This window comes from Eubalaena glacialis, chromosome 3 (genome assembly GCF_028564815.1).
Source record: "Eubalaena glacialis isolate mEubGla1 chromosome 3, mEubGla1.1.hap2.+ XY, whole genome shotgun sequence".
Lineage (NCBI taxonomy): Eukaryota > Metazoa > Chordata > Mammalia > Artiodactyla > Balaenidae > Eubalaena > Eubalaena glacialis.
The window spans coordinates 168,491,375-168,507,347 of NC_083718.1; the positions used below are offsets into that span (position 1 = coordinate 168,491,375).

The 15,973-nt window shown below is 42.4% G+C and overlaps 1 protein-coding gene across 6 annotated transcripts in view; it reads left to right on the forward strand.

The window, feature by feature from the left end:
• Positions 1-15,973, forward strand: part of CSMD2 (CUB and Sushi multiple domains 2) — a 661,810-nt gene that overhangs the window by 547,400 nt on the left and 98,437 nt on the right. For all 6 annotated transcript variants that reach the window (XM_061184511.1, XM_061184512.1, XM_061184513.1 and 3 more), the window contains exons 43-46: positions 1,682-1,859; positions 2,885-3,030; positions 12,949-13,029; positions 13,528-13,641. In XM_061184511.1, the coding sequence (XP_061040494.1) occupies positions 1,682-1,859; positions 2,885-3,030; positions 12,949-13,029; positions 13,528-13,641 (519 nt within the window). The remainder of the gene's footprint in view (positions 1-1,681; positions 1,860-2,884; positions 3,031-12,948; positions 13,030-13,527; positions 13,642-15,973) is intronic.

Sequence of the window (15,973 nt, forward strand, 5' to 3'; positions counted from 1 at the left end):
CACTTCTCTCTGTGTGCTGCCTCCACCTTAATCCAGGCCACTTAGATGAGGTTCGTCACTGCGCTCCCAGCCTTCAGTCTGTGTTCCTCAATCCACTTTTCACAGTGTAGTGAGGGTGAGCCTTCGAAACCATTCATGTACGCCAGACACTGCCCTGCTCAGAAGCTAGCAAGGCGTCCCCATCTCGCTTGGGGTAACGTCCAACCCCCTTGGGGTAGCACATGGTGTGCCTCAGGGCCTGGTCCCCACTTACCTCCCCCTGTTCTCCACTCTCTCAGACTTTACGCTCCAGCTCAGCTGAAATACTTTCCATTTTCACCATGTGCCGTCCTCTCTTCTTATAGAACATTGCTCTTCTCTCCTGCCTTACCTGTTTAGCCCTTGTCATCCCTCAGGTCTGAGTCTAAATGTGAATTCTGCCAGGACTCCCTCACCCCCTCACAGGACCAGATGAGGGGCTCCCCCAAATGTTCTGTGGCATTCCATGTTGATGGCGTGCTCCACCCTGGGCTGGAGATGCCGGTACACTTAGCTGTGTCCCAGGGCACTCACAGTCCCCTGGGACACACTCACAGATCAGAATCATGTGCCGTGGTATCCTTGCTGTCCTTTGCCTCCCCTGGCCATGCCTGGCACCGAATGGAGGTTCAGTACATGGAGGAGGGATGGCATGCCCATGTGCACCAGCTTCAGGATGCGTTCACATTCGCAGGAAGCCTGGCCGCTGCTTGGAGGCATTGGGACTCTCTTCTCAGCCTGGTCCGGCCCCATCCATATCTCTGCGTGATGACCCATGCCAACCAATACACTCATTATTCTGGACCAGGGTTCTTTTTGTTTTTGGGGGTTTTTTTGCCCAGAACCTCTTTTTATTCTCCTCCCTGGTGATTAAATCCAAATACCGTGGAGACTTCCAGGACTCTTTATACCCCTGCCTAAAGCCTAGATCAGAGTGAGTCTAAGTGTAAGTTTGCTCTGGGGAGACAGAAGATAGGGAGAGAGGATCATGGCTATGGAGCACATGCCTCCTCCGTGAGCTAGCGCTGGCTGAGCATTTTACACGGAGCAGTTCATCTGATTGCCACCACGATCCTATGAGGAGGGAAGTCTTAGTCCCATTTTATAGGTGAAGAAAAAGAGGCTACACTTATCTAGTCAATTATCTAGTCAATTAATGGTTTAGCCATAATTTGAACCCAACCATAGCCTCACCGCAAGAATCCGCAACTCTTAAGTCAAGACCAAAAGTACCACTCCAAGAATCTCAGAATAAAAAGAGAAAGAAAGAGATACTATCATAATTTCTTACCTCTTCCCAGCAACAGTACTGAAGCCCTGACTCTAGTATTCCTAGGAAAGGAGAGGAGGTAGCTTTGGTGTGTCCTTCCTTCCGGACAGGTCTCTTCCACAAGAAAGAGAAAGAGGGGGGCCAGGGGCTGAGGCAGGCCCACAGAGGACCTGCACTGAAGATGGAGGGCCACTCGGGCTGTGGTGTGTTGGGAACAGCAGGGAAAGCCAGGCCTGGCCCTCCCTCAGCCCCATCTCCTCTCCCCATCCCGCCCAGCCTCCTGGAGCAGGATGATTCGTGCTGGGGGCTGGGACTGCATCAGGATGTCATCTGAATTCTCAGGGGGGAGGTGATCTCCAGCACTCATCTGTGTTTGTGTCCTCTCCCTGGCAGTGCCCTGTGGTGGGAACGTCACCTCTTTCAATGGCACTGTGTACTCCCCGGGCTTTCCCAGTCCCTACTCCAGCTCCCAGGACTGTGTCTGGCTGATCACCGTACCCATTGGTCACGGCATCCGCCTCAACATCAGCCTGCTACAGATGGAGCCCTCTGGAGACTTCATCACCATCTGGTAGGACCAGCTGCCATGTCAGCAGCCAATGAGAAAGGGGCACTAACTGGTCTCTAAACCGGGTCACCCATCTATTTGTCCAGAATACCACGAGCAGAATGGTTTTAAATGGCTGTCAGCCTCTTGGGTCTCAGATAAACATAGTGGAATGAGGACTCAGCTTCAATTAGCCTTTTTGACTCCTTGGAGGGAAAGGAATGGCAAGACAATGGTTCCCAACCTGGAGTCCTGCTGGGGGTCAGTCAAAGTACCAACGGGTGTGGGAATGGGAAAGGGCGTAGACGGGCAGACTTTTCTCAGTATTTCCAGAGTCCAAACCAAAATTCTACATTTACCTAAGATAAGCTACCTGAACTAATGAAAGAGCTTTGGAGTGGGATTTTGTGAAATCCCACTGGTCATCTCATGCTGAGCCAGTGCTGACCACAGAACTGTCCGCAGTGAGAGAAATATTCCATATCTGTGAGGTCCAATATGGCAGCCACTCTACATGTGGCCATTGAGCACTTGAATGTGACTAGAGTGACTGAGGAGCTGATTTTTAAACTTTATTAAAGTTTAAATAATTTAAAAGTAAATAGTCCCATGTAGCCTAGTGGTTACCAAACTGGCCAGCTCAGCTCTGAGTTATATAGTTAGCGTATCTTGAGTTAATTTTAAAATGGGAATGTGAATTATTAGTTGATAAGTGCAGTTTCCTAGACAGCTTTTTTTCCAAACCACTGAATCTTTGGACAAAGATATAATTTAAACATTTCTTTGTTTGGAGGTTCTGGGAATCAGCAGAAGATAGTGGGATTCTCTTCTCAAAATTTCCAGGGCTGGATAACTGTCACCTGACTGCCCTGGATTGATTTCTCACTTAGTTTCCAGACAATGGCTAAGAACAAATGGGAGGGACTGGATAAGGTTCCAGGGAAGGCAACACAGGGATGTCTCTCTGCTCACTGAAGGCCGCTGACACACCAGGTGGAACAGGTAAGCATGGTGACCCGTGACGTGCAGGACCTTCTTTCCTGTTGCAGGGATGGGCCGCAGCAGACAGCCCCACAGCTCGGAGCCTTCAGCCACAGCTTGGCCAAGAAGACACTGCACAGCTTATCCAACCAGGTCCTGCTCAAGTTCCACCGTGATGCGGCTGCGGGTGGGATCTTCGCCATAGGTTTCTCTGGTCAGTATGGAAGCCTGTGGGGGGGACGGGGGGGTGTGGGCAGACTCTCAAGTCCTGGGCTTGACTCCTGGCTCCCGCGTTTGCCAGCTGTGGGACTTGGAAGAGTAGCATCGCTTCTCTGCTTCAGTGTCCTCAGGGTTATGAGAATTCAATGTGTAGGGTATGTGAGAGCTCCCAGCACAGGGCTCCATAAATGTGAGTCTTCCTTCCCCTCCACACTAGTAGGGTGGAGAGACCCATGACGCTGATCCTTGGCACCAAGTTCAAGTTCAGAGGCAGCAGGGTGAGGCTTCTTTCTTATGCATCATTCACACCAGCTCCCTGGCTGCGCTATCCCTTTACCTGTGCCCCACCCTGTCCCTCAGCACATTCTACAGGGTTGTCCCACTCCAGAGGAATCCAGGGCCTCTGTCAACCCCACAGGAACTACTGTGCACAGACAGAATGAGGGAGAATTCAAGTAGAGGAGCATGAACAATGCAGGGTGCATCTGTCCTTATCGACAGCCTACTTTCTTCTAAAAGTCCAAGGTTATGGACCCAGGTATTTCCTCATTTTTGTTAGAGTGGACACAGCATAGAAAAACTTATAAAAAGTTCTCCGTGGGCTTGTGCCCAGCCATGAAATAACCCCCCTTGTTTACAAGTTGCAGAACATTGCATCTATTTGGACTGGAAATCAGGAAGGCTTGACTTTATTCCTGGCTCCACCTCAAGTCAATGTCTGACCTTGTGTAGGTCTCTCCCCAGCTTGAGAGCTCAGTTTCTTCACCTGCGGAATGAGGGGCTTGGAGTTTGTGACCTCTAAGAATTCTGTGAGGTAGTTAAGCAGCTGTTATTACCCCCAATTTACAAATGAGGAAATGAGGGCCAAGGAAGGCAGGAGGGCCTGCCCAAAATTGCATGGCTATAATTGGGAGGAGAACCCAGTCCTTGTAGCTCTGCACTGACTGCTCCAGTGGGACCGCACGGTGTTACTGCTTCACACGTGCATTTATAGAAACATGAATGCATTCAGCCCTAAGCCCTTGGGAGAGTTAGTGATATCGAGACAGAAAGACAGAAACATTGTTGAGAGCATCGGAAGCTCCAGCCGCTGTCCCCAAGGAGCTTGGGCCCAGGTGAGCATGATATGGAGATGAGAAACCCACCATCTCAATCTGCCTTGGTACCCACACCCCTCTTGTTGGGCACACTTCTCACCCCATTAATGGGACCCAGGTCTTGAAGGCTATGTCATTCTGACTCCATGTGACTTGCCCATAGAGTGATAGAGTGTGGACTCCAGAGTCACACAGACTTGGGTTCAAATCTCTGCCACATATTAGCTATGTGACTGTGGGTCTGTTGTTTACCTTTCTGAGCCTCGATTTCATTATCCACAAAATGGGAATCATATCAGTACCTAACCTCACAGAGTTAAATGAAATCATGCATGGGAATGCCTAGCTCTAGGCACAGAGTATAAAAGATACTCAATAAATGGCAGTGTTAATAATCATCATCATCATTATCATGATCATCATTATTATTATATTTAGAGATTAACAGGATCCATATGAAATCACCTCAGTCCTAGGCCAGATCTCCGGTCCCTGCTCTTGAGCGTTCACCTGTGCCAGGACCAGGTGAAGGAGGCCCAGCCCTGCCCTGGGGCGTCCTTTTTCCCGAGTTCTCCTGAGTAAGTCTGCCCAGGAGAGCACTTGCTTCTGTGTGTGTCCTGGCCACTGTGCCCCTGATGCCCTCAGATGAGACATGAGACCCTTAGGTGGTTGCTCAGACCATGGTCCAAGGCCTCATTGACTAGAGAGCAGACAAGGGCCTGGGCGAGAGGATCTACTGCTAGGCCCAGGCCAATGGGCTCGGGTGGGACAGGCTCTTTGCCAGGGGCCGAGTGAGCAAGAAGGCACCTTCCACCCACTCATAGGGCTTTTGATAAATTGTGGAATATAGCAATGTGTAAAAATTGTGTGTAACATACATGTGCCATTTAAAGAAGAAGAATAAGATGAACACCCATCACTGAGCCTAAGAAAAAGAACACCAGTGCCTTTGAAGCCCCTGTGCACGACCTCGAAGACGTTCCCCTGCCCGACCCCCAGAGTTAACCACGGTCCTGAATTTTCTGTTAACCATTCATTGCTTTGCATTATAATTTTACTCCATAGGTGTATGTCTTCAAAAATATATACTGTTTCATTTCACATGTTATTTCTGTTATGTAAATAGAATTGTTCAATAAGTGTTCTTCTGTGACCTGCTTTTTTCACTCAAAATTAAGCTTTTGAAATTCATGCGGATGCATGTGACTAGATTTAGTTCATTTTTCAAAGCCGTCTAGTATTCCATTGTGTGAAAATAGTGATTTATCTAGTCTACTGTTAATAGGCATTCAAGTTATTTTATTTCAAACAATATGAGCATTGTTGTACATTCCTTCTTGTGGACAAGAGTTTCTCTAGGGTACATGCCTGTGTGGAATTGTGAGGTTGTAAGTATTCACTTATTCAGTTTTACTAAGTAATGCCAAATTGATCGCACAAAGTACTTATAACAATTTACACTCTTCCTAGCAACAGAGGTAGAGCTTCTGTTGCACTACATCCTTGCAAACACTGGGCTTTACTGGACTTCTAAATTTTTGCCAACCTGGTGGATAGCATTTCACTTTTATGTTGAAGATGAGGATGAGCATCCTTTCATATCTTCATTGTCTATTCATGCTTCCTGCTCTGTGAAATGCCTGCTCCCCATACAGCTTTCTTCCCCCAAGAAGAGATAACAAACAAGTAAGTAGACAAATAAAATCTTTGCAATTTGTAATATGTGCTATGAAAGAAACAAGTAAGATAGCAAATGAAAAGGTAGAGAATCTACTTCATGTAGAATAATTGGGGAAAATGTGTCTTAAGAGTTGGTATTTGAGACTAGAACTAAAGAAAAAGAAGGAGGCTGACTTGCAAATAGGGATTGGGAATGGGATGGGGGAAAGAATGTTTGCCTTTTTTTTTTTTTAATAAATTTATTTATTTATTTATTTTATTTTTGGCTGTGTTGGGTTTTCGTTTCTGTGCGTGGGTTTTCTCTAGTTGTGGCGAGTGGGGGTTACTCTTCATCGCGTTGTGCGGGCTTCTCATTGTCGTGGCTTCTCTTGTTGCGGAGCACTGGCTCTAGACGCGCAGGCTCAGTAGTTGTGCCTCACGGGCTTAGTTGCTCCGCGGCATGTGGGATCTTCCCAGACCAGGGCTCGAACCCGTGTCCCCTGCATTGGCAGGCAGATTCTTAACCACTGCGCCACCAGGGAAGCCCTGTTTGCCTTTTTATAGCCAAACATTAGCCCTAAATAAATTTCCTTTCATATAAGAACCAAAAAGAAGAAAAATACCTTAAGGAGACTTATGGCAATATTCTACAGGATTTTTTTTTTAATGACAAAATAGGATTAGAATTGCAGAGAAAAATGCCCTTGGAAACATATAGTTTAGGAAAGAGAAGTAAATTTTGGAAAGTATCTGCTTCCAGCATAAGAATCTAGGTAACATGGACTCCAAATAAGAGCTATCTGGCTGAGAGGTTAATAAAAGGGGAAATCATACCCCACCTGATAGGATGCAGTGAGAAGGACCCAGCATCACTTTTGTAATCATCCCATCAAAGATGTTCAACCTGAATCTAATCATGAGGAATCAGACAAACCTAAATTGAGGGTAATGTATGTAATACAGTGTTACATACTAGAAATTAACTGGCATATAATTTTCAAAAGTGTAAAAGTCAGGAAGGTCAAGGAAAGACTTTAGAACTGTTGCAGACTAAAGGAGACTAAGAAACATGACAACGAAATGCAACGTATGGTTCTGAACTGGATGCGTTTGCTATTAAAGACTTTATTGAGACAAGTGGTAAAACTTGGATGGAATGTAAGGATTAGGTGGCAGTAACATAGTGTTAATTTCCTCCTTTGGTGCTTATATTGTGGTTATGTGGGAGAATGTGCTTGTTTATAAGAAATGCATGCTAAAACATTCTGTGGTTATAGGGTATCATGTTGGCAACTTAATTTTCAACTGGTTCATGAGAAAAGTTTTGTGTACTATACTTCCAACTTTTCCTACACCCGTGTGATTGTTTTAAATTAAAAATTTTATTTACGAGGGGAGCTAGCTATAAAAAAGAAGGTTTAAAAGAAATGCAATTGCACAGTTTAAATTGGCATACGAACCAGCAAAGAGCAGAACTGACGCCGTAGAAAAACTATTCAGAGATGTGGAGGACAAATCAGAAAAGCTCCACATGAAGAGGAAAAAGGACAAGGACTTGAAAATGATAAAGAAGATGGTAAATAAAGAGATCCAGTGACCAAAGAACCAACGTACTGATAAGAAGTATTTATGAGTAAAAGAACCTGATGGATAGAATAGAAATAATAAAACTCTTCTGAGATGAAGGAAAATCTGTGCATATAGGATAAAAGAGCTCACTGTATACCAGGAGAAATCAAAAACAGCCTGGCAAGTTTTCCAAATTATAAGGATGAAGGGTGTAGGAGAGCTACTAGAATCCAGGCTGAGAAAATCAACTACAAGGAGCCAAAATCAACAATTCTCAGATAATTATATTTGGCATTTAATTCCAGAAAATAAAGGAGGCATTTGTAGAGATGTTCAAGAAAAAATAAATTGTTGGGCAAGAGACAGTCATTTGCAGATATCCAAGAGCTTAAAATTAGTGTCAACCAAAGTCTTAATTTGAATTGTTACTCAAGGATGTAGCCATCCAACAAAGGATGAACCAGTAACTCAATATAGGGAAGTTGTATAAAAGAAAAGATAAAAATGGGAAGCATTGATTAATCTTCCATGGAGGTGGAATCAATAGATATTATTCAATTATTGATTTTATAATTAGGAAAAGAAGGGTTCCAACTATACATTTTAGTCATTAATAAATTAAAAATCAACTGTAGTACTTCCAAATTGCTAAAAGAAAAAAATGAAGCAAAATACAATTCACATATAAAAGGAAGGAAAACTGTAGAAACAGAGATACAGAAACACAGAATAAGCACAAAATAAAATAGTTCAATTATTATGACAAATACAAATTTATTAAAGCCCAATTCCCTATTAAAAATACAGACCCTTAAATTAGATTAAACACAATATAACTAGATTTTCCATACCAGGAATACAACTAAGACAATATGACAGCTTTAAAATAAAAGGCTGGGTGGTGACATTTGGCAAACACAACAGAAACAAGAAAATGTAGAATTCAAAGCAAAAAGCATGCAATGGAAAAAATGGATTCTTTCATATTAGAGAATAATCTGTAATGAGAATTTTTAAATGATAAGCCTATTGGGAAGGTTGCAGGGAGCAGTCCACTTAGTGGTGGGCAGGCTGAGAATATGTATCAAAAGGTTAACACAGTGTGATTAACTGCAGTGGAACTATTTTCAGGTGTGTGCCCAGCTCATAATGCTGTCCTTAACAGCCCCTCTCATGTGGGCACCTGTCAGCTATGTTTGCACATCGTGACTCCCCTCCACGTACACCCCCAACCCCAGAAATAGTAGCTGGAAATAAAGGTGGGCACCTGACCTGACTCCAGCAGAGATAATCAGATGCTCTCTTTTGGGAACTTGAAATTGAACCTGAGAGATTCTGCTTCTGCCTGGACTCGTCTCCTGAAGAGAGAAGATGCAAATCCAGGAGCAATGGATTGCCTGTCTTCTACCGTCCAAGGAGACTGAGAAATAGAAAAGCCCTGTGTGCAGAAAGAGAATCACTGAGACACATGGGAAAGTTCCCTGGGTTCCTGGTGGCCCTTCAGTTCCTTGTCCTCTACCTTTATGAAGTCTGGCTACAAATCCACCCTTGGGTTCACTCTTCTCGAAGAGGCTTCTTTTGCTTCTTCTACCCTGAGTTGATTTATGTTACTTACACCCAGGTTTCCTAATTAACAATGATCTAGGACCCACCAATCCTACTTCTGGAAATTGTTCAAAAATATGTGTATAAAGATATTCCTCGAAGTGCTATTTATAACAGGTAAATTAGAAACAATCCAAACATAAAATAATAGGAGATTAGGTGTGCAAATTGTGACACACACACACACAAATGGAGGAAAATATAGTCATTAAAAATCATTCATGTAGAATACAATTCATTGATTAAGGCAAATGTTTATTTTATATTGTTTATATTGTTAAACTGATATTGTTTATATTGTTAAACTGATATTTTGGGGCTCAGATAACTAAAGGATGCTGTGATTATGGACCCCTAACCTAGACCACAGCCACCCCTCCTTGTGAGGTTCTTGAGAAAGAGATATATACAAGGAATAATGGCAAAGGAAGGCATTTTAATATTAGCTGGGCTTGAACCCTAAATCCAAATGCAGAGCCTAGAGTCATCGGGTAAACTGAACTGAACCAAGTGAACTACATTTTTCCCTAAGCTAATTTGGCTTTTTTTTTTTTTTAACATCTTTATTGGAGTATAATTGCTTTACAATGGTGTGTTAGTTTCTGCTTTATAACAAAGTGAATCAGTTATACATATACATGTTCCCATATCTCTTCCCTCTTGCGTCTCCTTCCCTCCCACCCTCCCTATCCCGTCCCTCTAGGTGGTCACAAAGCACCGAGCTTATCTCCCTGTGCTGTGCGGCTGCTACCAAACGTAAAATAGATAGCTAGTGGGAAGCAGCTAATTTGGCTTTAAAAGCTTTAGAGATAAGGCCAATTCAACACACCCATCAGCATGAGGAGGAACTATCCAGAGTGTCAGTGGGAAAGAATTCCATGTGCAATGAATGACCCACAATGACTACTGCTGAGCTGATGGCTGCATGACATAAGCAAATGAGCCCTGCCCACTAGTTAGCATGTTAACACATAATGGAGTCTAAGCTGTATCAGTGCCTCACCCCCCAGGGGAACAAGGGGATGGAGACAAAAGGAAACAGGAGTCTTGAATGGCTCCCTGCCCTAGAGTTCTGCAGCAATAACATGGTAGATGCAGTGTGTGTGCGGGGGTGGGAAAGGGAGGGGAGTTATCTGTAAAATATCAAAAGTCATAGGTGGTGGGACTTGGGGAATTTTTGTTTTATTGCTTTTCAGTATTCCACCAGCTTTCTGCATTGAGCAGAAATTTGTAATTTTTTAAAAGTTAATTTTAAAAATGTAATGGGAAATCACCCGATCAAACTAATAACCACAAACTATAAAATATCCACACTGTGTTTAGGTGGAGATTTCTTTTATTGATTTTTTTTTCTGGGAAAGTTAAGTGTGTCCTAGAAGGTTTTAGAAGGTATGTTTTAAAGGTAAGCACGAGGCTGAGAATGGAAGGAATCAAATTTTTTTAAGCTCTATAAAGGAAAACATTGAGAATTGGCTAAATAAACACTTAATGCTTGTACAAGTCAAAAGAGTGCAGTAAATAGATGGGAACAAATGATAAATTGGGAAATAATAGGCAAAGATCAATCTTAAATATATTGTACATAGAGTTTTTCAAATTTATAGGAAAAATAGAGACAAAGGACATGAATAAAGAGTTAAAAAGAAAAATGCAAAGAGTCCATTAACATATGAAAAAAATATTTAGCCTAACTGGTTGTCAAATGCCAATAAAAGAAAAGAAGTGGTACTCTGCTGTCTATCAAGTTGACAAAGATTAAAATTGATGACTATTCCCCCCAATGGCTCTAAGTTCTGTGAGGCAAGGACTGTGTCTCTTTACTCTTGCATCATCCACACCTAACACAGTGCCTGACCCAGGGCAAACCCTCAATAGATAATCATTAGATGGACCAGATGGAAGAAGAATGACAGCACCCAGGGTTGGAGAAACTGTCGTTCTGTGGACGGTATCTGTTGGAGCAATTTTCCTGGAAAGAAAAATGGAAATATGTATCAAACATAGGACTGGTCCTCCCTGATTTATGTTAAATCAAGATTAAACCTGTCTGGTAACCCCAAGAGGGCTTCATAAAGCTTTGTGTCACTCAATATGACGTGTTTCAGTGGACACATCTGTAGAAAAAATTAAAGTTAAATCCTCAAAACATAATACAACATTTTAAATAAAACTACATGCAGGAGAAGTCTTAAGTTACATTCCAGATACGATTGGTAAAATGTCAGAATGCCACATGAACATTTGGAACAGGTGTTTCAGGTGCCACTGGCTCTGAGGTTATCACGGAGTGATGTTCACTGTGAAGGGTCCACTACCCAGTGCTGTCCCAAACGCGTTCTCACCGTGCCTTTCGTATTTAACCTTTGTTTCTGCCTAAGGTTTCTGTCTCAAGCTGAAAAGCCTGCAATGTTCATGGTGCAATATGCAATGCATAGAACTGCTGTTTTGTTACAAATGTACTAATCATTGGGTGATCATGAAGTGATGCTTTAAGTATTTACCTTCTAGCATAGTGGTTTGTTGCATATATATAGGTATTTTGTAGTTTTCAGTACTTTTTGGGTCTTGGGTTATGCATTATAATTTTTTCCCATTTAAGGTAATGGGAAGTAGGCTCCTAGTAGCATCTTGACACAGAATGTCTGATTTCCAGGAATGGATTATTGATGTTCAGTGGGAGATGCCTGTACTTTCAAAAAAGTCATACACTCTAATCATTCCTAGTTTTATAAAAAGAAAAAGCTTCATAAAAGATGCATATATAGAAGGATGTTCATCACAGTTTCATTTTAAATTGCAAAACTTTGGAAATCTAAATGGTTAACAATAGAGTATCTGTTAAATAAATTTTAGTAGATTATATGATTAAATCCTATGAAGTCATTTCAATCATACTTTTGAAGGAATGTGATGACATGGGGAAATTCTTGCAATATAATAGTAAGTGCACAAGGACCAACTCAAAGTATGTAACATGGTGCAAATTTTGTAAAAGAAAAATCTATGTGCAGAAAACATATACCCTAAGAATTTACAGTAAAGGGTTAACAGTGGTTATCTCTGAGAAGGCAATGGATGAGTTTAATTTTCCTCTTACTCTTCTCATAGAAAATCTATTTTCTTTCATGATAATGTGTTACATTTGTAAATTTAAAAAAAAATGCTATTTCAAAAAACACAGCAAGGGTTGAAGTGACTTTGGAAATAATAACAGCAACAGCATTGGCAACAGCAGCTAACACATCCAGCACTCAACCACATACCAGATAATGAAAGAAAGCCAAGTTATGAGCCCACCCTAAACTTTGCCTCGGTAACACCCTCCCGACACAGGCCAGTCTCTGCCCAGAGGGATGGCTTCTGGTTTAGAAAATCCACTGAAGCCAGAGTGTTTAGCCAAAGGTCAGAAGAGAAACAAGCTGTCTTTGCTGGTCCCCCACGTAAGCCACACACAGCATTTAGATGCTGAGTAGTGGAAAGAATATGGGATTTGAGAGCAGCCAGACCTGGATTCAAATCCTGTCTGTGCCACTTACTTCCTGTGTGACCTTAGAGAAGTAACTGAAGCTTTCTGAATCTCAGCTTCCTCATAAGTAGAGTGAGAACATCTCGCAGGGGGATCAGCTATTGTGAGAATTCAAGGTGACAGCGGGTGAAAATGCTTGACATATAGTAGGTGTTCAGTAAATGCTCTCTCCCCTCCCTTCAGCGCTAGGCACCGTCACTGCCTTCTTAGATCCTCTCCTTTATTGTTAGTCTTGATATATGGTTCCTGGTTTTTGCATCAAAAGCAAATAAAAACAGATGGCAGCAGATAAGCAAAATAGTGCTTGGCTAATCTTGCCCGGTGTACAGACAAGTACTCGTTAATATCTGCTGTGTGGATGGATGAAGAGTGAGAACGTGAAGCACTGAACAAATGAATGACCACGTGCCCCAAGAATGATGCTCTTACACCGACTTGTCTGCTTTTGTCTTTTCAGCTTATCCGCTCACCAAATGCCCTCCTCCCACCATCCTCCCCAATGCTGAAGTCGTCACAGAGAATGAAGAATTTAACATAGGTAAGACCTCCCAAACCAGCAAGGATGGGGCTGGCGAGAGGGGCCGGGGAGGGGTGGGGGCTGGCCAGTGGGGCTCATCTCCCCCTCCTGTCCGTGGAGAGAAACAATAGGCCCAGCGCAAGAGGGTTGGTATTCTTTCAACTGAGTTTCACCCAAAATACAATCACTCTTCTTTTTAGCTATACGTAGCCAGAGGAGCTAGGAAAGCAGTTTTCTTCCATGATTCAAGTCAGGATGTTTTGAGAAGTAAGTCCATGCAAGACACTATAAAAAGTTCCTAGAATGTGGAACACTGTTAGGCTCAGGAGGCTGAGCTGTGAGAGGGGAGCCACAGTCATCTGGGTCATTTGACTGGAGTTGAGCTAGTAATTTAGTCTGAACAAAACACAACCCGCCACTGATCGTCTTGCCTGAAAGTGGATTCAAGCTACTAAGGGGTGCCAATCAGCACTGCCCAGACTTCTCCAGGGAATCCCCATATTGGTCTCTCCTTGACAGGTGACATCGTACGCTACAGGTGCCTCCCTGGCTTTACCTTAGTGGGGAATGAAATCCTGACCTGCAAGCTTGGAACTTACCTGCAGTTTGAAGGGCCGCCCCCAATATGTGAAGGTAATCACACTGAGCCATGCCTTGGAGTTCCTCCAAAACATCTCCCCTGTTTTCCTTCTCTCTATATTCCCAGTCCCTGCCCATGAAGCAAGAGGTCACTTGGTAAATGTTTGAATGAGTGAGTGAACAAGTGCTCTAGATAGGTTCTCTGCCCTGCTCCTAGGTCCGGGGCTGTGATTTGGCTGTAGTGGCCGCATTTATTTCTGTCTCCCTTTTTTCTAACTGACATTCCCTGGAAATGGCAGGAGGTTGTGGGACCTTGGTGGGAGTTGGGACTCACACACCAACCTTGCCTTACTGGAGTGCAGGTGTGTCCAAAACCCTATGTGCTGAACTAGGCATCCGAGAAACCACAGTTGTCTTCAATCCAGTGTGATGCCTTGATGAAAATGAATGTGCTTCACCAAGTTATCCCAACTAAGACCAAAAACAATTCTTTCCACTCATGAGGCATCTGACCTGAGGCAAGATACCTAACTGCACTGTGCCTCCGTTTTCTCATCTGTAAAATAAGGATAATGATATTACTAATGCCATGGGCTTGTTATGAGGAATTAAATGGGTCAGTAATGTAAAGCACTTTGGAAAACTATGCCTGGCACATAGTAACTGTTCAATGTGGGCAATTATTATTGTTATTAGTTTTACTACTGCTTCTAGTGCTGTTGCTACCAACAGATATTTGGTAGCCTATGGAGAAACAGGTCAGCTTCTCCTCCATCTCTAGGAAATCAAGAGTAGGGAGAATCTGCAATATGCATTATTAACGAGGAAGAGAGGGGCTACAAGCCCCAGAATTAGGCTGCTGATACACTGAGAAATTCAGTATTTATTTCAGTTGAGCTGACCCACCCACATACCAAATGACCAGTCCCCAATAAAAGTGAACTTTCACCTTCATCTGCTCCAGCATCTCCTTAATTTGCTCCAGCCCAAGTTTCTCATCATCTCTGGCTCCGTTTCTATGTCTACATGGCTCCAGTCTTCCTGGCTTCACTCCCCATTCTCAGCCTGTGCTTTCCTCTGGGACTTGGTGTCATACTTGGGCTTCCCAAAGTGTGACCCTTCATAGTCTTTTTTATAATAGCAGCTTGATCGGGATATAATTCATATACCATGCAACTCATCCGCTTGAAGTGTATACTTCAATGGTTTTTAGTATATTCAGAGTTTTGCAACCATTATCACAATCAATTTTAAAACATTTTAATCACCCCCAAAAGAAATCTTGTATCCTTTAGCGGTCAGTTCCCATTTCCTTCCAGCCCCTTCAGTTCTAGGCAACCACCAAACTACTTTCTGTCTCTATGAATTTGCCTATCCTGGGTATTTCATATAAATAGAATCCTATGATGTGTGGTTTTTTGTGACTTCTTTCACGTAGCATAATGTTTTATAGGTTCATTCATGTTGTAGCATGTATCAACACTTCATTCCTTTTTGTTGAAAATAATATTCCATTGTACCTATACCACATTTTCTTTATCCACTTATCATTGATGGACACTTGAGTTGTTTCCACTTCTAGCTATTATGAATAATGCTGCTATGAGTATTCATGTACAAGTTATTGGGTGAAACAAATGTTTTCATTTCTCTTAGGTATGTATCTAAGAGTGGAATTGCTGGGCCATATGGTAACTCTATATTTAAACTTTTGAGGAACTGCCAGAGTATTCTCCACAACAGCTGAACCATTTTCTATTCCCACCAGCAGTGTATGAGGGTTTCAATCTTTCCACATCCTCTCTGTTATTATTAACTGTCTTTTTAATTATAGCCATCCTAGTGTGTATAATGGGTATCTCATTGTTGTTTTGATTTGTATCTTCCTGATGGCTAAGATGTTGAGCACTTTTTCATGTGCTTATTGTTCATTTGCATGAAGAAATGTCTATTTGGATCCTTTGCCCATCTTTAAGTTATTTATCTGTTTAATTATTGAGTTGTAGGAGTTTTTTATATATATTCTAGATACAAGTCCTTTATCAGATGTGTGATTTTCAAAAAATTTTCGCATTTTATGGGTTGTCTTTTCACTTTCTTGATGGTGTTCTCAGAAGCACAAAAGTTTTTAATTTTGATGATGTCCAATTTATATATATATTTTTTTGGTGCTTGTGCTTTTGGTGTCATATCTGAGAAACTATTGCCTAATCCAAGGTCAAGAAGATTTACATCTATGTTTTCCTCTAAGAGTTTATAATTTTAGCTCTTACATTTAGGACTGTATCTATTTTGAGTTAATTTTTATATATAGTGTGAGGTAGGGGTCCAACTTCATTATTTTGCATATGGATATCCAGTGGTCCTGGCATCACTTACTGGAAAG